Here is a 27,958-nt window from a genome sequence, read left to right as displayed (position 1 = left end):
CACCCTTTCTCGTTTAGAAAAGAAAAAGAACGAAAGTAAACTAGTACAGTACCTACATACGTGCGTACGATTCTTCTCGTCAGCACATTAAATCTCTCGCTTTGGTTGCTTGCGGAATAAATGTAAAATTCCAGTTTAGCACTTACGTTGCAGAAAATCGTGCGTGGAAAGGCAAATTCCCAAACGATTTGCCAATCTTCTCGAGGGGAAGGTCTTCCTACAAAACCTTCCTTCAACTATCACCGTTTCAAAAAATAACTGACCAGCCAACCAAGCAACTTTTAGTTCTTTACATCTCAATGAAACGCTATCTTGATATACAATATAGTCATGCTTTTGACGTACTAGCGTACATCTTTTCCAGTTCGCGTGGACTTGAACTTTTGGAAAGTGAATCTCTGTCGTAATATTGGTCGTTCCCTAAAAAACAACGATATACGTTCACGTAGCCGTGTTAATCCAGACAAGAACGGCCGGTTTCGAGAGACTTTCCTATCATCTAAATCACGAATCGTCTGGATATCATCATCGGGAACGTCACGACCTGAAACAACATTACACCGATCATAATCGACAGCAGCTCACGGCAGCGATAGCAGCTGGTCCCTCTTCTTAGGTACCGTGAGCTGAGGTGCGGTCTACCTGCTGTTGCAGAAAACGTCTTCCTCGATGGTGTCGACCTGAGAATTATCATCGACGACCATAATAGGCGTAGCGCCGTCGTGAAGGCTCGACTTGGAGATAGATCTCTTGTACACGTCTCTGGTTACGCTCCTGGTGAAGCTGAACTTCCGCACGAGCTTCTTGTCCAATGCGGCAGGACTCTTGGGTCCCTTCGCTCTGAACTCGTCCTCCGTGCCCTCGTAATGAGCGAGCATCACCTCTGTAGCATGCTCCTCGATCACGTCCACGGCGTAATCTATGTCGTCCTCTGTGGCGTTCTCTTTGATGACGCAGAATCTCAATATGTACTTGCCCATCACTCTAGCAGGGATCATATGAAGTCTTCCAGACGCGTTGATATTTGCCAACAACTCCTGATTGATCTCGTCGCTCTCCTTCAACCTGAAGCACACCAAACCTACTCTGACGTCGTTGGTGATCTCGAATCTCTTGTCTCTCCTCATCAGAGTCTCGAATCTCCTCGCCAATCTGATATGATTTCTTATGTACTTCTGTAATCCGGTGATTCCATAGGATCTCATAACGAACCATAATTTCAACGCTCTAAATCGTCTACTTAAAGGAATACCCCAGTGACGATAATCGATGGATTCTCCAGACTTGGCGTGTTGAAGGTACAAAGGATTGACAACGAGCGCCGACGTAAGCTTCACTCTGTCTCTGACCCATAGGCAAGAACAATCGAAGTTGACGAGCAACCACTTGTTGGGATTTGTGTTGAATGAATCAGCATGCTCGATACCAGCCATGAAAGGTCTCATTTCCGGGCAAATGAACGCGTTCCCAGCGTAAGCACCGTCCACGTGTAGCCAGATGTTTGGATAAAGTTTGCATATAGGACCGATCTCGACGAGATTATCGAACGAACACGATCCGGTTGTTCCGAGTGTGGTGGAGACGAAGAACGGTACTAAACCGTTGGACACGTCTTCTCTGATCGCTGATTCCAATCGTTTACCACGCAGAGAACCTTTCTCGTCGGGTTCTAACACGCGAAGCTTCACCAGACCGATCATCGCCGCTTTCTCCACGCAGGAATGAGCCTCGGTGGAACAATAGGCGACCAATCGAGGTAGAAAGGCTGAATCCTCGGTGTTAGGGTCCTGTTCCTTCAACGTACGGATCGCTTGGGTACGGGCAGCGAGCATCGTGACCAGAATACACTCAGATGCGGACCCTTGTATCACACCGCCGCCCTTCGAGCTCTTGTGCTCGGCCAGGAACTCCGGCGGAAGGTCTATCGCTTTGGCGTACCAGTCGAGAACGATCGTTTCCAGTTCCGTGCAGGCCGGGCTCGACGCCCAAGAGAAACCTATGCAGCCGATTGCGTCGGATAGCATGTCCCCGAGGATCGAGGGGAACGAGTTGCCTGCTGGGAAGTAGGCGTGAAAACGCGGATGTTGCCAGTGGGTGATCTGAAAAACCGTCAGGCGTACCTTTAGCGGCAATTTCTGCCAATTTTTTTTACAGTCAAACCTCTGGTTTTTGACGAGAGGAATAGTGAGGATTCGGATAGTGAGGAATAATGTTAATATTCTTGGTTCTACTTGGTATTTTAACAGCGGGTTTACGGAACGCGTGATTTTCACGCATTTGGAAAATTACAGAAACCCTTATAAATATGTAATATCACATAGTTTATAAGTTGATAACGTTTAATGTTGTTTTTTAAAGAAAATGCGCGGTTTCGTTGACGCGTGAATTTGGCGCGTGTCGGTCGAGACAGGTATATAGAAGAAATGTCGGTAAACCTGGTGTTAAAAGGATGTAATAGATAAATTTGATGGCACAAAAGAGGGGGGTGGTCTGACGGGGTTGATTCACGCTCCACTACTTTTTCCTATTTTTTCGTATTCGCGAATATTATTAACGTCGAAAGAGGCCAGAATCAATGAGGATGGATCGATAATCGAGCCCGCGGTTTACACTTACCCCGGGCATTATTTTACTGTCGACGTCCCTCATTATGGCGTCCCATGATTCACCCTTAGCTGGCGCCTCTTTAGGCAGCATGGGCCTTAGATAGCCGGGGTCCACGTTCGCTGTCACCCTTTTTCCTTCGAGAGTGCGTAGATACTCGCAGATGTACTCGATCATCTCCTTGCCGCGTAGTTGAAACTCATCGATGTTCATGTTAATCGCCGGCTGGAATGGAATTCGAAGGAGAGACGGATTAATGCGTGCCAATGAAACTCGAGTGTTTGATTAAGCACGTTCACTTGTGTGCCGTGTGTACTCGATCGTGACATTTTTCACCGCCATTTATCGTGTATTATACCGATGAAACAAACGTCATTCGCTGCCGGAGAAATGCTTGCGTGATACATTTTGTACGATTTTTTTTAAAAATTTCCTTTCCTTACGAAGATCGCGTAGTTGGAATGATTTTATAATTCCAAATTGTGTTTCACTCACTTGTTCCTTTCAATCACCGGACGAGAAGAATAACGAATCCACTTTGACGACGTGTATCACTTCGGATCGATTTATTTCGTCGAATTTTACCGACTATCCGTCTCTTGTATTCAAATGTTCGTCTCGCAGAGCGCGGCTCCTCCGCTTGGTGGGAACGCTTCGCGTAACAGGTATGTTCCGCGTTGGAACGGAGACTGGTAGCACCTGCTAAAGCGCCGGTCAGTTTTATGCGCGCCTCCTCTTCGTACATCCCTGCTTCACGCAGATAAAATTAAGGCGGAGCTTCGGTGATCGTGAACGTATTTTTTTTTAATTTACCTGGACTACTTCATTGTGGTCTGCGACGGTGATCGTGACGCGCCTCGTTACGCAAAACCCTCGCGACGAAAAAAGGATTCTCACCCCATCGGGAACTTTTTTCGCGAACCCTTCAAATTTCATCGCACTTCCCGTTAAAATCGTTCGCTTAAATTTAGTCGCCCTTCTTCCTCCCACACGTTTTTTTATAACCGTCGTCATTTCTCGTTTAAACACGCACATCTACGCTCTTTCGAAAATATTTTTTTTGCCAAAAGTAATTTTGTCAAAATTTCAAATTGTAAAATATTCTTCTATCGTTTCAACTTCTTGGTAAAAGAAAAAAAAAAAGGGAAAAGAAGTGAAAATGAGAGATATACTTTGCGTCGATCATTCGATCGCCAGATTTCCGAAATCGACTTGAAATTTGAAGTTTCGATTGGAGGGAGATCGATGCGAAAAAAAATCTGAACGAAAAAATTCGTAAGAAGGGTGGTCGACATCAATGGTGATGTATCGGGGGGTCGGTGGTTGAATAAGCGAGCGTGTTGTCGATGATACACGGGGAGTAAACTCACCCCCTCCTCCCCTATTTATAAATAGACGTTTACTCTTCACCTACATTTACAACACCCCGTAGAAGCGGTGACAGGTCACCGCTCAATCTTTGTAACACACACACATGCAGACACATGCCGGCGATCACCATTTTCTCTCTCGTCACCACCTTCACGCATGATCTGCTAGCGGCCGACGTTTTCGAATTGGATTTCTCGATCGAGGGTGTCGGAAATGATTGCCATCCGGTACGAATTAATTAATCCGACCTATCGATCCAATTCTTTCCACCGTTTTCCAACCATAAGTCTCAGTCGAGCAGTGTCGCTCGAGGAAGGCCAAGTTGGAGATGTTTTGTGCACCCCCGATGATTCGGGGAAAGCGAAGGATAATCGAATGGTGAACTTTTCTGTTGATTTTTGGAATCGATATCGATCGATTGCAGTTCTACTTTTTTTTACCGATTTGGTATTGTTGGGGTTTAGTGGGAATTTTTTGGGAGAACTTTGGAATCTTCCTGAAATTTCTCGGGATTCTGAATTTTTTTCTTTAAAATTTCCCTTTTCTACAAATTTAATCTCAGTATCATCAGAGTTTAATGGAAATTTCGATAATCAAGAAAAGTGCAATTTTTTCAAATTTTCGTTTGTTTGATCTACGAACACACTCGTTGCGTTCTCAAATTTATTTCAACCGCAAGATCATCGTCCCTTTCTATTCAACCTATTAACAGCATCTGAATTTTCGACCGTGCAACAACCAATTGCGTCGCGTTTAATTAGCAACATTCTGGCAATGATCGACGTACCTTATCGGCGTCGTTCCCCTTCTCACGTGTAAGTAGATTACGCTCACGCATTTTCGCTTGACGTAACATCTTTCGACGAGAGGATCCTTCGATCACGTACTACTACTTTTCAGCCACGCGTCACGTTTCCGTTTCCCTCTACGACCTCTGGGAAACACCATTTGCGCAAACCAGTCGTACACAGAGCAACAAGATCGAAAGGAGAATTGGATAAAATGTCCATAATACGCTTAGACCGTGAAATGGTAGATAACAGTGGAGAGAGAGAGAGAAAAGGATCAAAGAAGAAGAAAAAAGAAGCGATGTTTAAGCGAAAACGAGAGCACATGTCCAAAGTGCATCGTTCACCCTGTTTGACCCCAACCTTTTCGATCGTCTAACGAACAGCTCTTTATGACCTTTTTTCGATATTCTCTCTGCCGCGAACTTCCGTTTCATGTTTTTTACCCTACCACCCCCCCGGTCCAATTCTCGAACAGACAGGAAACAAGTAGATATACCTATGATCGTAGATGATGGTGAATAAATTGAAATGCTACTCTTGTTACTTTTCAAATCTTCTTTTTTTTTAGAGTAATATGTTACACATGTAACGTGTTCCGCGTGGTACAACGATTCCGTCGCGATCCAAAGAGAGTACACTTATATAAACAGATCGATAAGCAAGTAAAGAAGATGTACTTATATTTATCGAGCTCTTCCTTCAGAGACACGGGCTACTACACGATCTGCTTCGGGAACACTTATTTTGCAACTACTACACACAGTTCTCAAGAGGGATGGTGTTCTAATGCAACAGGAAACTGATGACGACTTTAATCTAAACGGGGGTGGTCGTCGATCGATTTTTATTTTTTAATTTTTTTTTCGTGGACGATGTTTGTCGTTCGTTGCTGAGCAATTCTTCCTCCTTTTCTTAACTTTTTTGCATTTTTGGTTTTCTTTAATACTTGACTTTTCCTAGAAAATCGTTTCGCCGACAGTATCCGTTAAGTAAGATTCAGACGAGAACGATTTCGTTAGACTTTTCGAGTTCAGCTTGTTTTGTCGATGCACCTGAAGAAACCTTAGGAAATGACGGTGAATGAGTATGGGACGCTTTACGCCCTGCCGTTCGGAGATCTTCCGCGTGAAGGTGAACCGACTGCTGCCGCGGCGACTTCCGGCGCCGCTCGCCTTCAACCGTACCATCGTGTCCAGGTGACGGAATCTGGAAATTGTTTTTTCGTGTGTTAGGGATCTTCTGGGGCAATTTTTTTCAGGTGATTCATTTGCCAGAAATCAGGATTAAATTTGTTAAGGTGATTCGTTTATTAGAAATCTTCTGGATCAAATTTTTTGAGGTGACTCGTGTGTTAGAAATATTTTGGATTCAATTTTTTAAAGCGACTCGTGCGTTAGAAATCAGGATTCAATGTTTTAAAGTGATTCGTTTATTAGAAATCTTCTGGATTCAATTTTTTGAGGTGACTCGTGAATTAGAAATCTTTTGGATCCAATTTTTTGAGGTGACTCGTGTGTTAGAAATCAGGATTAAATTCGTATGTTAGAAATCTTCTGGATTAAATTTTTTAAAGTGATTCACGCGTTAGAAATCTTCCTAAATAATTCGTTTAACTGCTACGTACCTGTAACTCATTTCGAGTTAAGTATTTTTAGTCAGTTACTTCATTTAACAAAAGTGAAACTTTCGTGAGGAGAACAATAATATTCCCTAGATTACTTTTATTTCCCGAACCATGTCTTATCTGTACTCATAAAGTCCTCCCTTTTAAACACAATAAAATTTTATTTTGCAAAAAGAATATCACTATTGTGGTATACCGAAGCTAAAATAGAAGGCAATAAACGTTTATATCTCACGTACCTGAGAGATAATTCGCTGGTATCTGCAGCGTCTTTCGCTTGCATCAAATACGCCAATGGCCACGAGATCCAGGAACGTCTAGAATCGGAAAGACTAGAGATAAGTGATTTTACTACCTTTCTCCACACTTTAACAATATATGCGAATATTACGTGGTTGTCTGAGGATTCGAGCCAATTCCACCGATCGTCGCTTGAGTGTCCAATTTCGCACCTGTCCTATTTGGTGTTTTCGTGAATCCTGGCTGAATCGCTGGATCAGACACCATACGAACGAAGAACGATCTTCTCTGCTCCAAAGTAGCTTTCCTCTTCTTCTCGCGAATATCCGCCAGCTCGTCCATAACGTCCTGCAATTCAACGACAAAAAAAAATACATACAACCAAGAAAAAAATAGTCAAACCTCTCCAAAATAAAAAAGAAAAAAAGGGTAATTTACCTTGGATTCCAATAATTCCGCCAAGTAATCAGTTATAATGCTCCAAGCGGTGTCTATAATATCAAGAATAAAATCCTAAAAAAGAGAAGACGCAAAAAATGTGTCATTATCAAGGAAGATACGGCTCACCAACGTCAGAGGCAGTGGCATTCGGCGCAGCAAGCGCGAAACGAATCGTAAACCGTTGATTCACCCTCGCCGGTACCATATGCAGTTTACCAGAGTCGTTGATGGTACTAAGAAGCTTCTGGTTCAATTTGTCGGAGCCCTTCGCACGGAAACACACCAGGCCGAGCTGAGAGTAAAGCGTTTAACACGATAAAACTTCCCAACTTCTCTTGAAGTTTCTATTGTGAACGTATACTCGTGAACATCTCACCACAACTTCGTTACAAAGTTCGAATCTCGCGTCCTTCCTAACCAACGCCTCGAATCTTTTCGCCAGTTGAATATGATTTCGAATGTAGGCTTGCAAGCCTGATATACCGTAGCATCTCATCACGAACCATAGTTTCAACGAACGAAAACGCCTGCTTAACGGTATACTCCAGTGTCTGTGGAAAGTAGAAGAAGTGTGACGGCGAGGATGATGATGGAAAAGAATGACTGTTTGTTTTTTTAAACCGAGGAAAAACAAACATGTTTAGGATCGATAGAGACACCTGTAATCGATAGCTGTGTCAGCGTGTGTGTGCTGAAGGTAAAGTGGATCGACGACGAGAGCGCTGGTCAGCTTGAATCTGTCTCGAACCCATAAGCAGGAACAGTCGAAGTTAGTTAAGAGGAATTTGTTGGTGTTGGTGTTGAAGGAATCGGCGTATTCGATTCCTGCCATCAGGTACTTCAGTTCGGGGCAGATGAACGCGTTTCCGGCGTACGCTGCGTCCACATGCAGCCATACCTAATGGAAAAACATTTTTTTTTTTTCATTTTTTTGAAGATTTATAAAGATTTTAGAATTGAGGAGCTAGAATGGTAAACGATCTTAGTGGCGAAAGTAATTTGGTACATTTTGTACCGTTTATTTTTCCTATAGATCTATAAAAATGGTGAACGCTGAGAGTTCACAGCGCTCAAATGATAAATGATTTAAGTACTTTTTACCATTTATTTTCCCTCCAAATCTACGAAAATGGTAAACTTCGAAAATTGTAATTTCTGTAACTTCTATTGTTTATCATTTCAACCCTCCAATTATTGAAAACTATCGATCATCTTACGCCTGGATATTTCCTACAAACTGGTCCAATTTCCTTGAGATTGTCGAAGGAACAACAAGCAGTGGTGCCTAAAGTAGTAGAGACGAAGAATGGGATGTATCCCTCGTTCGTATCAGCCTCTATAGCCTGATGAAAAAGTGGCTAATTACGAAGAAATATTTAATTCAAAGAAACACATAAATTGCACGAAGATAATTATACTTGACGCAAAGTTTCGCCGCGGAGAACGCTCTTATCGTCCGGCTCGAGGATCCTCAGCTTCACGAAGCAGATCATGGCGTCTTTCTCGACACAGCTGTGACTCTCACGGCTGCAATAGGCCATCAACTTTCCCAGAAGTGCAGTTTCGTCTAAATGTGAATGTGCAGGCGATTCTTTCAACCTGGCGATCGCTTGAGCTCTTGCTGCCAGCATGCACACTAAAACACACTCCGAGGCTGACCCCTAAAATTCGATCAATACCCAATTTTCGATCAAACAGAAAATTTAGGAGTATCTTGAATTTTGTTTTTAATTCAATTGGAAACATTACTTGGATTACACCTCCACCCTTGCTGGCAGAGTTGAAATAGAGGAAATCCGTCGGTAGACCAATAGCTTTGCCTAGAATTTAACATAGGCATGTATAGAGGATTGAAGATTAAATATTAATTCGATGGATATTTAATGAAACAGGAATGAATTTACCAAACCAATCGCAGACTATCGTCTCAAGCTCGGTACAGGCCGGACTGGCCGCCTAGAACAAATAGAACCTCGAAATACAGAGATGATCGAACAAACAGTGACCGATCCATCAAGGTTCACCCTAATTTTTCACGCGAAAATATCAGATGTCTCACCCATGAGAATCCAATGCAGCCTATCGCGTTCGATAACATGTCGCCGAGGATGGATGGAAAAGAATTTCCGGCTGGGAAGTATGCGTGAAAACGTGGATGTTGCCAGTGGGTGATCTGCAAAAAAAATATGAATCTCTCCATTGAAGCACGCCTTTTCAATTTTCCTCTATTCTACAGCGAATTGATTTTTTTCTGAAGACTCTCTCCTCTCTAGATTTGAGAGGAGATCTCTCGAAATTGATTCCTCTTTTCCACTTACTCCCGGCATAATCTTCGATTCCACGTCTCTCATGATGTCCTCCCAGGTTTCCGGTTGTTGCGGTGCCTCCGCGGGCAGCAGAGGTCTCAAATATCCGGGACCAACATCCGGCGTTACTCTCCGACTGTGGATATTGCTCATAAATTCGCAGATGTACTCCACCATTTCCTTCCCTCGCATACGAAACTCCTGGATGTCCATTGCGACGCGTTTCAGTCTCGGGGATCTTCGAACAGAGGCGATTTCAACGACCACGAATCTTCCGTCGAATTGAGCCACAGATAATGTCCATTTTGCTTTGTAGAAATTTATCAACGAATCTCTTGCCGTCTGTTTATCGATCTATTCAGTTAGAACGTTTCGAATCGTGAAAAATTCTTCCTATACACACTTTCAACCCTTTCAGGACCAAATTAATTTGTTGGAAAATTTCTTATTCGTCTACTGGCCTGTAATTAATACCAAATTAAGATCAAGCTTTTTTCAAGTACTCGAGTGGAACACACGTATCCTCCTGGTCACGAAAGGGTTAATAAATTTTAGTCCTTCTTGATAATTCAACATTATCTACGACTCGATCTATCGACACAATTTCCTCAAGAAATAGTACTTCTTCACCCCGCGTTCGAACACTAAAAGCAATAGCTTTCACCGTATAAAAAGAAAAAACGATTAATTCATTCTACCCCCAGGCACAAACACTAATTACTCGATAAAAAATATTCCTAATTAATTCGATCCTTGATTAAACGAAACTAGACTCTGTTAAATTCACTTTTCCCCACAACTCGAGAAACTCTGACGAAGAATCCACGCGGAGGAGCATCCTACCTGTTGCTAGTGAAACTCAGCAGGGGTCGAAAACTGAGATGCACCACGGATCAGCCAGCACCGAAGAATCCCGTGTCTCGCTCACCACCGCGGATATATCGAGGATCCAGCCAGCGAGGATTCTTTCACTCGTGCGCAAACGCGTTCTTCCTCTCGCGGGATGATCCTCTCTTGGCGGATCCTCGAGAAAGGACGAACGAAAGAGAGAGAGAGAGAGAGATACAGGGGGGTGGATCTATGTACGTCTCGGGACAATTTCCGTCAAGGGGACGACTGAAATAGACGTACATAGAAGGTGGTTGCCTCTCCTCTTTGCAAACGTACTCGTGTTTCCTGTTCCACGCAAATTTCAACAGTCGTAATAACCATGATACCAACGTTCCACCCTTCGAGAATCTCTGTAATCTTTCGTCGTTAAACCGGGTGGAAATTTGATCAAGCAGGTAACAGGTGCTTCTTATTCGACGGAATTAAGAAGGTTATTAGGTGACAGATGTGTCGGAGTGAGAGTAAAATTCTTTTATGGTCGAACTTAATTTGAACGATTCTTCTTGGGCGATTCGATCACATTTGCGAGATACTACTCGTGTATTGTTCGCAAAAGACACAGTTGTTGTATGGTTGAAAATTAGGAAGTTCGATGCATCGTTTCGGTGTGCTTTTAACTCGCAACAGATCACAAAAATAGGGGAGGAAGGAAACTTTCTGTGGGGGGAGAGAGATGAAATCTCATTCCACGAGCTGATCGACTGGGAAAATATTCATACAGTCGAACGGGGAGGCTGAGACCTCCCTCTGGATCCAGGGAGGGAAGAAAGTTGTGGAAACGGTTCTCCTTCGTTCATTCGCGATGAAATCGTGGAGCGTCTTCGCCATAGAAGGGTTGTCCACTCGAATAAATTGGAAGCCGGGCAGCCGGGAGCGCGCGATCGTTTATTACGTTAGGAAAAGTGCGCGTAGGCATCGTTAAGAAGGTGTCAGACGCAGAATGTCGCTTCCAGTGAAAAGAAAGTCGAGATCTCTTCGGCGTGGTGCACCGAAAGTGGTCGAAATCCTTGACCTTTCTTTTTTTTCTATCTCTCTCTCTCTCTGAAGAATCCACGTTAAAGATCTCCCCAGTTTCAGAAATTAGATTCTTCCGTTGCACCAACGAAACACCAGCTACAGACCAAATTACGTTCAAAACTGGTTCACTAATATGTACAGGGTGTACGGTTTGCATTAAACGTCTCTTCTGTTTCGAGAAACGAGAGAAAATGTGATCGATAAAAAATACTGTGTCGTTCTTAATTATTGTACGATTTAAGGATCTTGGTAATTTTTTAACGACTATTCAAGTTTTTGTTTCACATTCAGTGAGTGTATATGTATATGACGATAGTTTCTTCGTAGAAAATTCTGAGGATATCAAGGTTCGGCTTTGTCGAACCACGATGAACCTGGTCCTCCAATTTCCCTCACTCCTCCACCCATGAAGAATCTATCGCCACCATACTCTATCCTCCTCGAAACAATTTTTACAGAAAAACAATTTCTTACAAAATTTCTAAAATTACAAATTCTCCTATTACTGGAAACAACGAGACTATTCAATCGACACAAAGTTAACAAAACACTCTGTATATACAGTTCCAAAACGATCGACCAAACCCTTCCAACAGTACAATCAATTTCTTCAAATTTTCACCGGAAGCAAAAAAATCACTATTTAGCTAGGTAAACGCGACGTCCACTACTGTCTGTCTAACGACGTCAGCGTAGCGTAACAGTTAAACTACATACACAATACCGATATAGGCCGAATAATGATTTCTGACGTAGTCGAACGCGGAACTGTATGTAGATGTACATTTTCAAGGAAGTACACGGTTAAATGTTTCATCGAGAATCGATCGTACGAGGTGTCACTGTCTCTCTGTGTACCAGGCTAGAGAATTGTCCCTGGTACGTGTGTGTAGTACCATGAAATTTCCACACGAAAAAACATGACTGATTAAATGGAAAAAAATTTTTTCGGGTAGGTGTATATACGTATATGTATGGGTACGCGTATGAAACAGTGCAAGGAAGGAAGTTAATAGGCGCACGAACAGTGCGTTTCGTACGTTTCACATAGGTAAAACGGCACCCTTTAGGGATAAAAACGTTCATAATGCTGGAATGCAGGGGCGAGAGACCGGTAGGGGTGCTTAATAATGCAATATGGCGTCGAGGCGTCGCGGCGCTATGCCGGCTATGCCGCATACCACCACCATATACGCCTACACTGCGATCCCCTTTACCACCCCTGTGGCGAACAACTGGCCGTGGTAGGGATGTACCATGCAATCGAATGCTGATTGGAAAATATTGATGGGGCTTTCCATACGGTCTTTCCCTCAGACCAACTTCGATGCCTTTTTCCAACCTAGCCTCGGAATTCCGGAAATTATATCGAACCACAAGTTTTCGAGAGACGTCCCATTTCCTTCGATTATAGTCCATATTAACACTTTCATTATCATCGGTGCTTAGAGGCGTGTTGAAAATTTGGTCGCGCTGTACCTGCTGTTGGAGCATTTTGGTGCGCTTCCGTCTTGATTTAATGCGGATTTTATTCTTTACGTAGTTGCATCTTACTTTAATAAATCGAATTTTGAAACGATATGAGGAAATAAGAAATCTTGCGCCGTGGTGAAACATTTTAAGTCAGTCATCCACGTTACGCGTTGAAATCTGTCGCAGCGGAAGGGTTAATTGACGAGGATCTGAAGGACTGTTGTTGGTTGTTAGGCGAATTTGATGAGTCACTTGGAAGACTTTTATTTGGGAAAAGTCAGACTTGGGTGACTTTTATTTGGGAAAAGTTAAACTTGGGCGACTTTTATTTGGGAAAAGTCAAACTTGGGTGACTTTTATTTGGGAAAAGTCAGAAAGTGGAGTTAGTCGTTTTGGTTTCTGAGTGACTGATACGAGGATAAGGATTTTTTCATGGAATACAGGTTTGTTAGAGATAGGTACTTTGTTCAGGGTAGAATTGGAAGTCGAAGTGAGTTACGATCGTCTTCGGTGTCTGAGTAGTGACGGTCATCTTTCACTTGTAGCTCTCTGTACCCTTTGCAGTTGTTATTTATCAATGCACTCTCGGCTGCGATTTTTTTGACAGATTTTTACGAAGGATTGTTAGAAAATGATTTAAATAAAGTTTATTGTGTTTTATTTATTTAGGAACATTAGATAATGTTTATTTTTATGTGAATATAATATCGTGGAAGTTAGGTGGGTATAGTATTACAGAATTATTGTTAGAATAAAATAAGAAGATCTGAAGAGAAAAGAAAAATTAAAACAAGATCCAGTAATTAATACTACGAATGTTTACCGAGGATTAAAGATAGTTAAGTATAGTGTAAACGAATTTGGTGAAAATATGAGTCAAGTTCAGTAAGTTGAATGAATTTAGCTATTTCTGAACCCTAGGAAAAGGTTTATGTGCAAGACTGTACTCGGTCATTCCAAGTTCCATGAATGGCTGGAAGAATGGCACGCGAAAGAGGCGATGCTTGCGAACTCATGACCTACTGGCAGAGAGACGTGGTCCCCATGCTCTTTCACGATTCTACTCTCGTGACGATCTTCTTTAAGACCATGAAGATTCTTTGTCAAATCGAAACTTCATCTTCGAAGAAATTCCTCATTAATCGCGAAACGATTTTGTCTTACAGATGGGCAGATCGAAGCTGAAGAAAAAGAAATGGGTGAAAAATTTGGACTATCCCCCCGAGGATTTGGGGATCCCCATACCGAATTTACCACCGAAAGTTCTATTAATGCGCGTGAGTCTTGAAACAGAAGATTAATTTTTCAAAATGTGTCGCGTTATTTAATTGCAATATTTCTAGGTAAAAAGTGGGACGAAAATTAGAAATGTTCTTGGACACGCGTTGAAGGAATTCTCGAATTATAATAGCGTAGTTTGGACCGCGGCTGGACACGGCATTGGAAAAGCCATTTCCTGCGCGGAGCTTTTCAAGAGAAAACAAGGAGGCCTTCATCAGATTACCAAGTTGCGTTACGTCGAGTGAGTTGCATAACACGAGAGAAAATAGAAGATCCATTCTTCTTTCTTAATTAAACTATATACATGTATATGTGTATAATTAAAGGTCGGATAGATCGAAAACGGAGAATAAAAATGACACGAATGTAGAAACTCGTCACGTACCGGAAATACACATTTTACTCGCGAAGGAAATAAAAGACACGTCGGAACCAGGGTAATAAGTTGGTATTCTTGCGATTGGTCACGTTGTTCTGTGATATTTTTAACGTTGAAAATGTAGTTATCAGGCGCCAGATAATCGTGGAGAATTCTCGAGCCAGGGAGAGATGAGAAATGGTGGGAAAGGTAAAAACCAGGAAGCTGGTAGTAATGCGACCTGCATCGATGCCGAGGAATTCGCGGCTATGGGATTGAGGACTGGTCAAAAAAGGCCGAAGAAAGAGCAGCAAACAGAAGCGCCGCCGAGAAAGAATAAGAAAAGGGGAAAAGATGATCGATAATAAAAGAAAGAGGAATTAGATTGTGTTGTAAGTAGAATTCAATTAAAAATTACTCTTGCGTAGAAAAGGGACAAGAACTTTGTGATAAATCACTTTTTTCGGTACCCTTCACCTTTTCTTTTTTGGTTTTTGTTTTTTATTGGGAGTCGAAAAAAATAATACAGAATTTGGAATTAAGTAGAAAGTTTATTCATTTTGTTGGTACATGCACATTTTTTACAGAAATATACAATATGACGTATTTCTGTTATTCCCTCGATCTTTGCTAATTGAACATACCCTTTTTCTTCCAATTTTTTCTTTTATTTACAAATGATATATACAGTGTGACAACAGGCATGCATGCACATTACAGAATTGTAACATACGCTATGCAGAATTGCAGTGCCTTCTACGAAAAATGAATTGCAAGTTCTTTTATTGTATTTCTGTTTCTTAGAAAACGTTGTTCGCAATAGACGATTAGTAAGTATCAAATTTCACCAACAGTAAATGAAATGATTAAAAAATCATCTTCTTTTCACATTACGTTACATAATAATGTTCTTCACCATTGGTGAAACTTGAAGAGAGAACACATTTACAATGCTTTTCACTGCTTTCTAGGAATATTTTCTTCGTATCAAATTCGTATAAGCTTAGAAAAACCTCATTTAAACTGATCACAATCGATACATTGATAAAACGAAAGGTGTTTAACTATTAGTATATTCGAAGGTACATTTAATTGTTTTTCCCTTTTGTTTACTTTATGTGAACTGCTTATGTAATCTACTTATTAGAGCTTATGTACTCGGCAGTAGTATGAATAACCTTCGGCACTGATATTGCTTTCCTCAATAAGAAATCTAGAGAATAGGTTCAATATTATTATCGATGAAATTCTTAATCATTAGAAGAATTCGCGTTGAATGGAAACAACTGCGATTGAACAATTCGTATAAATAACATTTACTTGTATTCTCTAGTCTTACTTTTAAAAAATGTGTGTGCCACGAGAATACAACAGGTTTGCATTATTTTTTTCTTATATTAAACATCTTACAGACAATAAAAATTTAACGTTATTAGTGTGACTACATGATACTGGGAGTTGTATCGATAACAGGAGAAAAAAGCACATTTCAAGTTCATTACCACGTAAGATAAATACGATATAAATAAGAACATTCCAACATTTATTACGATTACTAATAATGCATATATGTGTTTGCTTAATTTTGTTACTTCGCGAGATTATAGTTATGTCACATTGACGACCCTTGCTACGATAAATATATTCATTTTCTTACGATGAATCGTTCGAATAAAAAAAGAAACTTCAGTATTTAATTTTATATTTGAAGTCAGTCAAATATATTATAATGAATTTACTTACAAATACAATTACAAAAGAGCTTCTTGAAATGCACGTGTAATTTGAATAAAATTAAATTTTTTTTATACGGTTGAATATTTTTACTTTTAATTGAACTTGAATTTCTTGTTATAAAATTACATTGATTAAAATTGAAGATGAAAATTCAATAATACCGAATTAGTTTTATTTGATACATTGTAAAAAAATTCATGTTTATACATAAAAACTTTACAATAGCTAGTTCACAAGTGCAGTTATAGCTTCCAAATCACTTGTACTGACAAGTAAATATTATAAACATGATTCTTAAGCATGAAAAGTTGCTTTATACAATGAATTCCTATTAGCAAAAATTGTATTAAAATGACTTTTTATTCTTACTTCAACCAATAACAAGAAATTCTAGTAATATATCTCATTACATCTGACAAATTGCCTTTGGGCAATATAAAGAAATATTCAAGTTCTATGCTTCACTTTCTGTTGTTTCATCTTCTTCCATAATTGGTACTATCAAACTTTCCTTTGACATCAAACTATATTTTGTTACAAATGCTGTAAACCTACAAAAAGGATTGATAAGGAAGATAAATGAATTAATGAAATTATAGATATTTACCTCCATTATTCTACAATTAATCATTTTACCTGCGGCATAAGAAGGTCTCATTCTCAAATTCATCAAATATTATTCTGTGATGATAATATGCATGAGAAAAGATTCTGTAAACTCTTCGACTAACAGATCCAAGTTTTGCTACTGAAGATTCTTTGATACTCACCCTGGAATAAAATACAAAGAGAGAAAAGTAGTTGGAAAAACATTTATATATCCTGTGATTTGCTAGAATAATTTTTCAGTAACATACCTGCTAGGAAAGTATTTATTACTATTAAGTAAACAAGCTGCACCATCAAGTGTATGTCGTGTATAATCAATAGCTGAACATTCTTTGGGTGTTTTATGTGCAGCACACAAAAATATCCATTGTTCAGTAGCTGTCATTTGAGTACAAATTTGTGGATGACATTCTTCTTGCAATCTTACTGTTAAACCATTCAGTTCCATACAGAATTGTCTTAAATGCTCATATTTCCATGCTGCTTCATCTTGTGCTTCTGGCATTTTTAATATCAAATCAACATTAGATGGATCTTTTCTAATCATCTGTTGAATATATTGCTGCACAGCCAGGGTGCTATCCATTTCTTCAAAAGGTTCATCAGGCCACCTGCAGAAATCCTGAACAAGAAAAATTCCTAACTTGAGACATTTTTTAAGGTATAAAGAATCAGTGTCACGTATATGACCCACTTTACTACATAAACATTGTACTATGATAATTGCTTCATTGTTAAAAAACAATAAATGTACTACCATTATCTGTCAAAGTTTGTATCTTTATCACAAAAATGTAATGTAAAACATGTTTGTAGTGGTAAATAACCTAAGAAAATATGAGCAATTTTCAAACAATATGTGCATCACGAAACAAATAAAATGATGTACGACAAAACAATATGAATTATTAGTGTGTAAACAATCGCTTCTTTGTAGACTATTCATTGATTTTCATGAGATGTGTTGAAGACGCTTTCGAATATTTCTGTAAGTACGTTGCACATAACCGAATCATCATTGAAGAGTAGTGTAGAAAACGTGAGAACAACAAATTGTTAATAAAATTGACATTTTTATTAACCTTTGCTGTAGTTCCGGGCCTATTTCTTCTAAGGATTGTAGGTCCGTCCGCCATCTTTATTTTTCCAGTTGTTGCACTCGATTAACATACACGTTCGATTGGATCAAATAAAAAGATCGGGGATGTCGTAATGTCGGCCTAGAGAGTAGCGACACCATATCACTACCACTTTGCTCTTTGTTTAGAAGTGATGTAGATGGTTATGGGTAAAGCAAAAATGTACAAAAAAATTTTTTTTTTAACGAATGTTTGAAACAGGTTAGTGTAATATACGAGTCAAACTAATGATCCGCTTTATTATTACCACAGTTTACACTTATATACAGAAGAAATAAAATTCAATTTCGTTTCTTATACAATGTTTTAAAAATAAAAAAAAGCTTGACTAATGAAATGACATATATTATGTGAATATTTATTCATAGACATCTTCTTTATCGCAAACATAACGTACTATGTCCGCGGGTCGTAAAAGTTTCTCTGCATCCATATCTGGTATTTCAAAACCAAATTCATCTTCTATTGCCATTATAACTTCTATGTGATCCAAGGAGTCCAAACCCAAATCTTCCATAAAATGAGACTCCAGTTTTAACTGTATAACATTTCAAATTTTAACCTACAATACATTTACAAAAAAGGATAGGTAACTAAATTTACATAAGCATACAAGATTCAAGCGAGGTGTCTGAAAAACTATCTATCAAACTATCTTCTTCACCAAATGTAACATATTATCAAAAATGTTAATGAATATCAACTTTGTGCAAAATATTACTAACAAATTCTTAAAAGATCAATGTAATATCATTAAATCCTGTACCCAAAGCACCTTCACAAGTATTTTTAATATTGTATCATCTTGTGAATAGATACCTTTTCAGGAACAATTTTATCATAGAGTCTGAGTACTAAGAATACTCGTTCCTGAACAGCATCAATTGATAGAGGTTGTTTTTCACTGTAATGTCGTACCTGCTTGACTCGTGTGCCCTGTAAAATTATAACTTATAAAAAACATATAATGTTATAACCTTTTCAGCAGTTATTTTATCATAGGATCTTATCACGCTTAAAACTCGATTCTCAATATCCTTAGATTTAACGGCTGTACAGAATGTGCGTGTATTCCGTGTATTTACCTATATTTACAATATAATTACGCATTATTTGTGTTATAATATAATTACCATTAGATATTTATACTAAATATATATTGGATATTTTGTACCACGAAACGTTGTAATGTAACTTCGAAAGACACAATAAAAAAAGACAAATTTTTCTTTTAATATAAATATATGACAAGTATATTTCTATATACAATGAACTTTATCCGAACTACTTTACGCGTATTCATTTTAATTGAAACATGACACATTAAACTAATTACATTTATTGAATCTTATACTTTAGACACACTTATACTCTTTATTTCATTAAAACGTGAATTATTTCTGTTACATAATATGCGATTTAAAATACGATACATGAAGTATTAGGGAGGATTCGCAGAAACTATAGAAAAACAGTGTTTACCTGCGGTACAACAATGATGGCACTTTGTCTTTTACAGTGAAAAAATCTTTCGTTTAAATAAAGTTGTGTAATGGTACCTCGTAAACATGATCGATTGATTGAATTTCTAATAGTACCGGTATTTCTCATCAAAAGACGAATTCCCGCGAGAGACGCCATTTTCTCTGCAATGAAAGTTCTCACAAGAAGACCTAACCTAGTTGCGCACACGAGCTTTGTCCATATCGTAGCTATCTCGTACTAGAGTTTACATGAGTTAAGTATTGCAGCGACACCTACTTACAACAATATATTCATTGTAAAATAAAAAAGATAATGTTGTATAAAAAACAATTACAGGTTAACATAGATGTAGCACGTTATCAATCATAACTACAAGAAACAACATTGTCTTAGTGATATTATAAACAAATTTTTGTTTGCGGATTTTAATAAAATCATTGTTATATGGGAATAATATTTATTTCTAAATAAAGTTTATGCAATTTGTTTAATATCTTACACAGAAAATGTTAAAATGATCAAATTTAATAAAAACGAATATAGTGTTCTGAAGGAATAATATTGAATTTTTAGTAACATTTTATATTAGAAACATGGCGAAATTGTCAGGGTCGACGCAGCTGACGAGGAGTGATTCGTAGTCGTGTTCGTGTTGGTATTTATCTTTGGCAAGTATTTTTTTCTGCTTGACAGACAGCGAGTTTTGCAAGTCCCTTGGATAAAGCGTGTTTGAATTTGTATCGTTAGTGCCATATGTGCAGGAACAACGGTGATCAATATGTGGGTGAAGCCACAAGAGGTTCTACTGGCAAATGCTTTCTGGTAAATTGATATGTGTATACAATGTTCAATGTTCTGTTATAATTACTGTTTACATCGTATGTCAAAGACAGCTGACAGAATTACATTTAAGAATTTGAGCAATTTTCGAACATCTATTATTGTCAAAGCTTGGCTAACTCGTATATATTAAATTGATTTATAAAATAATCGCCTCTTTAATTGATCTGTGATTTTTCTAGCGTTGGTATTTGTTTATGTTTTGTAAATATATCAATTGTAATTAAATGTTACATGTTCGTTAAGGGATCTTGCTAACTGAAATTTTACACATTTTTAAAACAGTAAATTAGTACTGCAATTTTCTTGTACTATCACGCAATAGAGGAATATAAATTATGATGCATTGTGTATGGAAGTATGGTTTATTGTCGATAAGAAACGTTCGCGCTATTGAAATCACTTTGTCAATTATCTGTGAGATTAATTGAATCCCTGTCAATGACATTTATCAATATGGAGGAGAAATAAAAATTTAATTTATAATTATGTATAATGTTGTAAATATAAAATTATATGTAAAATTGTTATCTTTCGAAATAGCACCGATTGTATAAATAAAAATTATAGGCTTCATTTTTATAGTTCATTGTTTGTATCTTTAGTGCATTTTTATGACTTGTTTTTTTACTTGCTCATACAATTGTATAATATATTATCAAATTTTTAAACTATTTTAATATATTCTGTAGAAAGGTTTTATTAGGTTAATAAAACAAAGTGAAAATATTGTATGTATTGCAATAAAGTAAGTCCTATATCTTTCCTTTAAGGGTAATGATATTATTTTATCTTTATTATTTAGGGTAACAGAGCAGGTAACAGTATATTTTGTTTTACAACGTCGTAAGGGACATGGAAAGATAAAAGGTTTTAGTTCTATATTGGTGGGTACATTGGACAGTGTTTTTGATACTAAACCCCCACCATTTAGAATATTACATCAAACACCATCATCAGAAGTTTATTGGGGTAAGATACTTTAACATGGGAAATTGTAACAAAGCAAACATTTTCTACAATTAAGAAAATTTGTTTACAATTATCTAGCAGTTGCATGCTCTTTGACACATGAAGAAATTTTACAAGATTGGGAATGGCTCCATACCAATTTAATGGACACTTTAACATCATTTGATACAGAAGAAGAAATAACAGAATTTGTTTGTTGTAAAATACAATCCATTATTGCAAATAGTGTACCAGACTCTCAATTTGCAGATGGTAAATTGTTAATTATGAAATTGATTAAAAAGTAAAATTATATAATTGCAAAAAATTAATATTGTCCACAGAGGAAGATCCAGAATCATTTAAAATAGTGTCTTTTAAATTTCATCAACTTTTTAATGTACCCAAGGAAGATAAATTAGTCAATTATTATTCCTGCAGGTATTTATATAATTAATCCAAATTTCAGTAAGATTTAAAAAGTTTTACAATATTGTATCTTTTCAGTTACTCAAAACCTCGGGTACCTAGACTAGGATGGTTATATTTATCAATAAATCATATGTGCTTTTATGCCTATATTTTGGCAATGGAAACAAAATTAATTATAAGATGGGCAGACATTACTGAATTGAGTAAAACTAATTCCACTCTATTTCCAGATAGCATACGTGTTGTAACAAGAGACAATAAAGAGGTGAATGAAAAACTGCACTGTTTATTGCTTATAATACATTTTCAGTGATAAACATTTTTTATGTCATTTACAGCATTATTTTTCAATGTTTCTTCATAAATCAGAGACATATTCATTAATGGAGCAACTTACAAATATTGCTATGAAAAGGTAATGTCATTTATATTTTGCAATAGGTAAAAATGGAAGTACATTTAATAAATTTGTGTTATTCTACTTTTTCTAGACTTATAGATGAAAAAAGTGGTTTTAATGAGGATAGAGAACTATTACATAAATTAAGGTACATAATAAGCTTCCTGAAATTCTTGAGTAAAATTTCTATACATTGATTACATTCATAATTACATTTTCAGCAAAAATGTACCCAAAAAGCCATCCTTCTTAAAAAGAGATCTTGATGCCCGAGCACATTCGGAAGTTTACAGGTTGCAATTTAGATTACCAGGAAATGAAAAATTGGATGGTGTGATTGATTCAACATTATGGACACCATACAATAAAAGATACATCTGGGGAAAAATATTTCTTTCACAAAATTATCTCTGTTTTGAAAGCAGGGTAAATATTTTTACAACTTTAGAAATGGTCATATAAATTTCTATATCTAATGACATGATTTAATACCTGTATATAAATTCAGGTAAGAGGATTAGTGAGTTTAGTTATACCTTTGAGGGAAGTAAGACTTATAGAACCTGCTGAAAATCAGTCGTCCAGCACAGGAATAGATAAATCTATTTTAGTGACCACTGCTCGATCATCGTTTTTGTTTGCTCAGATCCACGATCGAGATTTTGTTATTCAAAAAATATCTGAATTATTAGCAAAATCTAAATTATCAAATTTGTAAGTCACTATTCAGTATTAGTTTTTTGAATTATACAATTTAACAATTCGATCGTATCATAGTTTGCATAATTTGTTTTGTAGTAGGAGCGGGGATAGTGTATTTCCCCAGAATAGTTCACAACACAACGAGAGTAATTGTGAGGAAGCTAAATCTACTAATCATTGGAAATCTCAACCACCATTAATGACTTTGTTTAAAGCACCATTAAGTAGTGAAGCAGCGCTAAAACAAGAAGCTAAAGAGAAACAGTGGGAACTTCATTTTGCAGAATATGGTAGAGGCATTACAATGTACAGAACAACTGAAACAGCAAAACTCATAATTCAGGGTTTACCACAGACTCTTAGAGGAGAAGTTTGGCTTACTTTTTCTGGTAAGATAAATAAAGTATTAACATATAATAATACAATATAATATACAATAACATTCAAATTCATATTTAGGTGCTTTAAATGAAATGGTAATGAATCCAGGACTCTATAAATCATTAGTTGACCAATCACTAGGTAAATCCTGTCAAGCAAATGAGGAAATAGAACGAGATTTGCATCGATCATTACCTGAACATCCAGCATTTCAGTCAGACACTGGTATTAGTGCATTAAGGAGAGTCCTTTCTGCATATGCTTGGAAAAATCCACAAATCGGTAAAAATTTTATTTGTTACAATTATCGCCATAGGAACTATAAAAAAATTTTAATGATAATTATCTTGAAACAGGTTATTGTCAAGCCATGAATATAGTAGCTTCGGTTCTATTGATCTATTGTTCTGAAGAATCTGCGTTCTGGCAGTTATGCAATGTGTGTGAATCGCTGTTACCCGATTATTACGATAGAAGAGTAGTTGGTGCTCTTGTCGACCAAGGACTTTTAGAAGAGCTAGCTGCTGAATATTTACCAACTTTACATGCTAGATTACAGGAACTTGGTCTCATTAAAGTTATATCCCTTTCGTGGTTTTTAACCATATTTTTAAGTGTTATGCCAACTAGTAGTGCAGTAAACATAATGGATTGTTTTTTCTATGATGGAGCAAAAGTAATTTTCCAGGTATAATGTATATATTTTTTATATCTACACAGTTTGTTTTTAGTTCCTCAATTATTTTTTGCTAGTGGAAATATTGAACTTCATTGACGTCCTTTCTAATGAATACAGAATAAAATACATACAGAAGACATTTGAAGTAAACAGGTCTTTCTTCCTGTGTCAGATAGCATTGACAGTACTGGAATGGAACCAAGATAAATTATTAAATTGCCCTGACGATGGTGAAGCAATGCAGTTATTAACAGATTATCTTGGAGGTGTATACAATGATGAGGGACCTCTACTTCCTAGACCAGTTGATAGTGCTACTCCAAATCGAGTAAAAATGCCTTTATATGATTTATATATCCACAAATTGATATGAATTCATGATTGCACTTATGTGTTCACTATTTTAGAGTATATCTGTTCAGACTTTAATATATGAAGCATATTCAAGGTATGGAACTTTGACTATTGGTGGAATAGAAAGATTACGTTTAAAACACAGGCTTAGGGTAGTTCAGAGTTTAGAAGATGGAATTGAAAAAAACGTAATTAGAAGTGTTATTGTTGACAAATATATGACAATGGAAGAATTACAGGTATTACAAACAACATATTCATAAGTATACGAATATTGAAATTATAATATTTAGTAATTATACATCAAATTCAATGGTCTGGATATTTAGGATCTGTTAAGTTTAGTAAGAGAAGAATTAATGAGTCAACGAAAATCCGAACCTGATCGTTACGATCCAACGCAGCCTCCTTACGAAGCATATAAAGTGGACTTTGAACTATTTAGGATATTATTTGGGGGCTTATCCCCATGGGGAAAATGCAGTCAAGCTGAATCTCTCGCTGCCCGATTATTCCGTGTAAGTTGGTTAAGTTTTACAACAATTTATAATGAAAGGAAAGCAAATGATGTAATTGATAAAAACTATTAGAACATTAACATCCACATATATATTTTAATATTATTAAATAAGATTAAGTAAATATAAAAAATGTTCATAAGTACTATTGTACAATTAGTTAATGGATCGTAATCGGGATGGTCTACTGAACTTTCGGGAATTAGTACAAGCAATCGGAATGACAGCAACCGCCGATTTAACACAAAGGTTAAAACTTTTATATACCCTTCACTTACCACCATTACTTACGCCTGCAGATTTTGAGTCACCAACGCATTCTGGTAAATATTATTTGATACTTAAACACACTGTTTGTTCTTATTTTAAACAAATTAAACATATTAATATTAGATGGTGCTGAAGTAGCAGCGGAAGCTACTGACTTTTTTGATAGTATGGAAAAAAGCGTTGCTTCCTTAGAGTTACCAATTAGTTTAGCGGAAGAACCGACTGTCGGTACTTTATCTCGTTCGACAAGCTTGAACAGCCAACAAGAAGATCAATCATGGGAGGTGCAAAGTATGGGTAGTTTACGTTCTATGATAGCATCTAAAGATAGTCCATTGGATCTTAAAATCGTGCCAAAAATGTCTCAAGGACATTTCATAGCATTATGGAAAACTCTTTATGATATGTTCCCTGCACATCCAGAAGAACAAGAAACTTACCATTGTATAGCTTCAATCGGTAAATCATGTATCCATATATTAATGTAATATTTGCATATAATCCATTATACTGAATGAATATCATTATGCAGGTACTCTTTTACTACAATTGGGTAATGTTGGTAAAAAGTTTTATGTCGATCGAGATGAATCTGAAGACAGCTTACTTTTAGCTGCTTCAGCAGCTCAACAAACATCTTCGGTTATGGAACGGGTACCTATTATTTATAGCGTTACTTTATATTACACTATAAAACCTCTACTAATTATTATTTTCAGTCACATGATCGTAATGGAAATCCGTCAAATGTAGTTTCATCTACTGGTCCAGATTGGTCAATAAGTGTGGAACAGTTCCTGGCATCTGCCTTAACAGGTCAAGTGATAGTAGATTTTTTTAGTAAAAGAGCAGATCTTACAGAAGCGATTGCAGCGCTCAAAAACCGTAGATTTAATCGCGTCCATTCCTTATCAGACACACCTGTGTTAAATGTTTGATACACAGGCATAATTGTGTAGAAAAATAGTGTAAGATACATATAAAATTTATAAAGTGATAGATTGCCTTGAATAATTGACGAGTAATTTCATTTTCCAAGGAAATTTCTATATTCATAAAAATTAGACAAGGAAATTTCAGTTTAAAAAATAGATTTATAGTATCAAAGACATTTTGTAAAAGAGTTTAATTGAAACGAATTAAAATACGATGTTTCAGTGCAATAATTCAAATAGTTTTTGGACTTCATACGATATTAGTCTTATATCTTTTATCTATTCCCAAATAATATTAGGTATCAAAAACATTTTATGCTTGAAGCTTATATTTTTGTTAGTAGACATATCTATTAATACTATGTACTCGTTCATTATGTAGATAAAGTTTTACCGCACATGTAGTTAAAAGTGAATTCTTCTTTTAAAAATATCATTAGTCTTTAAATATATCTAAAGTTTGTTGGCCTATTGTAATAATTGTACGTTGATCAAAATTAAAAAATGACAATGGTGTATGCTCAGGGTAATATTTTAAAGGCAGTTCCATCACTTTTTAACTATATTCATGCATGCAAAGCAAGTTCCCTGTGACTTATACTAATATATAACAGAAATATTTTTTAGAACTAAAATATATCGAATATTTGTGAATTTCCGTAATTTCTACAACTATAATATGAGTGACATGCACAAAATTGCAAAATGTGTGTACTGTCAGTTAATGCACATGCTGCTTAATCTCGTACTTTTACTAAAAATTCAAATGCATTTAAAAATTGAGGAAGTTATACTAATAATTACTTTGGCTACCAACAACTATAATAATTGTACATGTTAAATTAAGGTTTTAAAACGATGCGGTAATAAGACGAAGCTATACTACTGAAAGGTATTAGATGATTCTTCATAATATTCAACAATTTTTACTAACTCGTATTATTCGAAACGTTATATGTGTAATATAAAGTCAACAATGAATACGTATTTTTAACATGTTTGTAAATGTTTCTGTTGAATGCAGTTAAATATTAATATTTAAAATCATACATACATAAATATAATTTCTAAATGGAATTAGCAAAAAAATCTCAATTAAAAAAGGATTAAATATTCAAGAATTTATCTTCTTGTACAATATATATGTATATAATGATTCATTATTTCATATGTGAAACTATGTACAAATCTTATAATAAATGGTACATATAATAAAATTTTTACAAGTGATATAATTTATCAAAATAATCCAACACAATAATACACATTATTTAAATTTTTTACAATTTTATTGAAAGAATAAAATTATCTTACATTAAAAGTTTTTCGGTAATATACCATCGTTTTTCGCAAGGCGCACCAAGCAATCATCAGATTCACCCTAAAATAGATCGAATAATAATTATTTAAATTTTAACTAATCTATGTATATCGTTGATACATTAAAAAAAAGTAACATACCATACGACGAATAGCTCCGCAGATTGCATACATTTTTTGAGAATCAGTCATGCGTCCAGTTTCAGGATCAACATCAGCAATACTCAATTGTATAGACGCATGATCCTTAGCGTGAATTATGCGGTTACTTGATGAGCTAAAAATTCGTAATTTATATATTACATTAAAGTTATTTCGTAATTCATGTTTGTTTATTATTTTCGACATGTATTTCATTTCTTTAATATAATATACATTTTTATCTTTCATACAATAGGTTTTTTATACTTCAAAATAAGTCCACATATACATAAATGTTCATTTAAAACACTAGATTGCTATTTTATACTGAAAAACACATGTAATATCCACGTGTGCCGCCGCTTACCATTTTCTTGGGATGTACAAGTCAACAAGTAATCCGTTATCGTTCTCCATTGTTATACCTACAATAAATATTTAAAACGTAAAATCCACATCATTTTATAAAAAAATGTAACATTAGAAGTTGTCAAATCAACAGATTTCCTTACTTTTGTTTGCTAGACGTATACCGTAAAATGGCTTCGCACAGAAAAGAACTTTACGACAACAGTATAGATACTATCGCAAAAAATTCCACGTGTACCAACTATCGACTATACAATCTCTATAAATTCCTATAAGTTTAAAGATATTTCTCTACATCT

The 27,958-nt window shown here is 36.5% G+C and overlaps 7 protein-coding genes across 8 annotated transcripts; 2 read left to right on the top strand and 5 right to left on the bottom strand.

The window, feature by feature from the left end:
* Positions 1-471: 471 nt before the first annotated feature.
* Positions 472-3,282, bottom strand: LOC108571000 (tyrosine decarboxylase-like). The gene is made up of 4 exons (XM_017932961.1): positions 3,100-3,282; positions 2,617-2,829; positions 643-2,099; positions 472-544 (listed from the first exon to the last, which is right to left on the bottom strand). The coding sequence occupies exons 2-4, from the start codon at positions 2,815-2,817 to the stop codon at positions 538-540; spliced, it is 1,665 nt and encodes a 554-aa protein (XP_017788450.1). The 5' UTR covers positions 2,818-2,829; positions 3,100-3,282; the 3' UTR covers positions 472-537.
* A 2,440-nt stretch (positions 3,283-5,722) lies between these two features.
* On the bottom strand, positions 5,723-10,251 carry LOC108570757 (aromatic-L-amino-acid decarboxylase-like). The gene is made up of 14 exons (XM_017932665.1): positions 10,221-10,251; positions 9,390-9,615; positions 9,131-9,244; positions 8,976-9,027; positions 8,821-8,891; positions 8,490-8,732; positions 8,289-8,414; positions 7,731-7,969; positions 7,448-7,622; positions 7,198-7,363; positions 7,069-7,121; positions 6,782-6,978; positions 6,630-6,707; positions 5,723-5,972 (listed from the first exon to the last, which is right to left on the bottom strand). Exons 2-14 carry the CDS (start codon positions 9,588-9,590, stop codon positions 5,723-5,725), a joined length of 1,965 nt encoding a protein of 654 aa, XP_017788154.1. The 5' UTR covers positions 9,591-9,615; positions 10,221-10,251.
* A 3,673-nt stretch (positions 10,252-13,924) lies between these two features.
* On the top strand, positions 13,925-14,762 carry LOC108571418 (ribonuclease P protein subunit p25-like protein). Its single transcript, XM_017933451.1, has 4 exons — positions 13,925-14,035; positions 14,102-14,280; positions 14,366-14,476; positions 14,543-14,762. Exons 1-4 carry the CDS (start codon positions 13,925-13,927, stop codon positions 14,760-14,762), a joined length of 621 nt encoding a protein of 206 aa, XP_017788940.1.
* A 1,826-nt stretch (positions 14,763-16,588) lies between these two features.
* Positions 16,589-17,983, bottom strand: LOC108570746 (MOB kinase activator-like 4). The gene is made up of 5 exons (XM_017932654.1): positions 17,979-17,983; positions 17,826-17,901; positions 16,992-17,365; positions 16,771-16,905; positions 16,589-16,685 (listed from the first exon to the last, which is right to left on the bottom strand). Exons 1-5 carry the CDS (start codon positions 17,981-17,983, stop codon positions 16,589-16,591), a joined length of 687 nt encoding a protein of 228 aa, XP_017788143.1.
* Positions 17,984-18,197: 214 nt separating this feature from the next.
* Positions 18,198-19,609, bottom strand: LOC108571205 (acyl carrier protein, mitochondrial). Of its 2 annotated transcripts, none has more exons than XM_017933213.1 (3): positions 19,365-19,609; positions 18,860-18,967; positions 18,198-18,420 (listed from the first exon to the last, which is right to left on the bottom strand). In XM_017933213.1, exons 1-3 carry the CDS (start codon positions 19,521-19,523, stop codon positions 18,241-18,243), a joined length of 447 nt encoding a protein of 148 aa, XP_017788702.1. In that variant the 5' UTR covers positions 19,524-19,609; the 3' UTR covers positions 18,198-18,240. The 2 variants fall into 2 exon arrangements, with proteins under 2 accessions (XP_017788702.1, XP_017788694.1); XM_017933205.1 differs by lacking the exon at positions 18,860-18,967 and adding an exon at positions 18,702-18,818.
* A 522-nt stretch (positions 19,610-20,131) lies between these two features.
* LOC108571045 (TBC1 domain family member 9) lies at positions 20,132-25,832 on the top strand. Its single transcript, XM_017933019.1, has 19 exons — positions 20,132-20,189; positions 21,013-21,179; positions 21,258-21,431; positions 21,503-21,599; positions 21,666-21,855; positions 21,929-22,005; positions 22,082-22,138; positions 22,212-22,416; positions 22,499-22,704; positions 22,792-23,081; positions 23,152-23,355; positions 23,430-23,761; positions 23,925-24,080; positions 24,160-24,345; positions 24,436-24,624; positions 24,785-24,947; positions 25,018-25,353; positions 25,427-25,548; positions 25,614-25,832. The coding sequence occupies exons 1-19, from the start codon at positions 20,146-20,148 to the stop codon at positions 25,830-25,832; spliced, it is 3,414 nt and encodes a 1,137-aa protein (XP_017788508.1). The 5' UTR covers positions 20,132-20,145.
* Positions 25,833-27,144: 1,312 nt separating this feature from the next.
* LOC108571232 (40S ribosomal protein S21) lies at positions 27,145-27,872 on the bottom strand. The gene is made up of 4 exons (XM_017933235.1): positions 27,803-27,872; positions 27,658-27,715; positions 27,291-27,426; positions 27,145-27,210 (listed from the first exon to the last, which is right to left on the bottom strand). The coding sequence occupies exons 2-4, from the start codon at positions 27,705-27,707 to the stop codon at positions 27,145-27,147; spliced, it is 252 nt and encodes an 83-aa protein (XP_017788724.1). The 5' UTR covers positions 27,708-27,715; positions 27,803-27,872.
* Positions 27,873-27,958: the final 86 nt, after the last annotated feature.

The sequence above is a fragment of the Habropoda laboriosa genome, unplaced genomic scaffold, assembly GCF_001263275.1.
Source record: "Habropoda laboriosa isolate 0110345459 unplaced genomic scaffold, ASM126327v1 scaffold15, whole genome shotgun sequence".
NCBI classification, from domain to species: domain Eukaryota; kingdom Metazoa; phylum Arthropoda; class Insecta; order Hymenoptera; family Apidae; genus Habropoda; species Habropoda laboriosa.
Note: the sequence above shows the minus strand (reverse complement) of the source record. Positions and strands in the feature narration are given on the sequence as shown.

Coding starts and splice junctions, on each gene's coding strand:
- LOC108571000 (XM_017932961.1), bottom strand. CDS start 2,817: ATGAACATCGATGAGTTTCAACTACGCGGCAAGGAGATGATCGAGTAC. Junction 2,100..2,616: donor ACAGTAAAATAATGCCCGGG/GTAAGTGTAAAC, acceptor ACGGTTTTTCAG/ATCACCCACTGGCAACATCC.
- LOC108570757 (XM_017932665.1), bottom strand. CDS start 9,590: ATGGACATCCAGGAGTTTCGTATGCGAGGGAAGGAAATGGTGGAGTAC. Junction 7,122..7,197: donor TGCCACTGCCTCTGACGTTG/GTGAGCCGTATC, acceptor TTGATATTATAG/ACACCGCTTGGAGCATTATA. Junction 6,708..6,781: donor TCGAATCCTCAGACAACCAC/GTAATATTCGCA, acceptor TTCCGATTCTAG/ACGTTCCTGGATCTCGTGGC.
- LOC108571418 (XM_017933451.1), top strand. CDS start 13,925: ATGGGCAGATCGAAGCTGAAGAAAAAGAAATGGGTGAAAAATTTGGAC. Junction 14,036..14,101: donor CGAAAGTTCTATTAATGCGC/GTGAGTCTTGAA, acceptor CAATATTTCTAG/GTAAAAAGTGGGACGAAAAT. Junction 14,281..14,365: donor ACCAAGTTGCGTTACGTCGA/GTGAGTTGCATA, acceptor GTATAATTAAAG/GTCGGATAGATCGAAAACGG.
- LOC108570746 (XM_017932654.1), bottom strand. Junction 16,906..16,991: donor AATAAATACTTTCCTAGCAG/GTATGTTACTGA, acceptor ATTTTATTCCAG/GGTGAGTATCAAAGAATCTT. Junction 16,686..16,770: donor GAGACCTTCTTATGCCGCAG/GTAAAATGATTA, acceptor TCCTTTTTGTAG/GTTTACAGCATTTGTAACAA.
- LOC108571205 (XM_017933205.1), bottom strand. CDS start 19,523: ATGGCGTCTCTCGCGGGAATTCGTCTTTTGATGAGAAATACCGGTACT. Junction 18,819..19,364: donor CCATCATTGTTGTACCGCAG/GTAAACACTGTT, acceptor ATAATTTTACAG/GGCACACGAGTCAAGCAGGT. Junction 18,421..18,701: donor ATAAAATTGTTCCTGAAAAG/GTATCTATTCAC, acceptor AATGTTATACAG/TTAAAACTGGAGTCTCATTT.
- LOC108571045 (XM_017933019.1), top strand. CDS start 20,146: ATGTGGGTGAAGCCACAAGAGGTTCTACTGGCAAATGCTTTCTG. Junction 21,180..21,257: donor ATCATCAGAAGTTTATTGGG/GTAAGATACTTT, acceptor ACAATTATCTAG/CAGTTGCATGCTCTTTGACA. Junction 24,081..24,159: donor ATAGTGCTACTCCAAATCGA/GTAAAAATGCCT, acceptor TCACTATTTTAG/AGTATATCTGTTCAGACTTT.
- LOC108571232 (XM_017933235.1), bottom strand. CDS start 27,707: ATGGAGAACGATAACGGATTACTTGTTGACTTGTACATCCCAAGAAAA. Junction 27,427..27,657: donor TTGTACATCCCAAGAAAATG/GTAAGCGGCGGC, acceptor ACGAATTTTTAG/CTCATCAAGTAACCGCATAA. Junction 27,211..27,290: donor GCGGAGCTATTCGTCGTATG/GTATGTTACTTT, acceptor GATCTATTTTAG/GGTGAATCTGATGATTGCTT.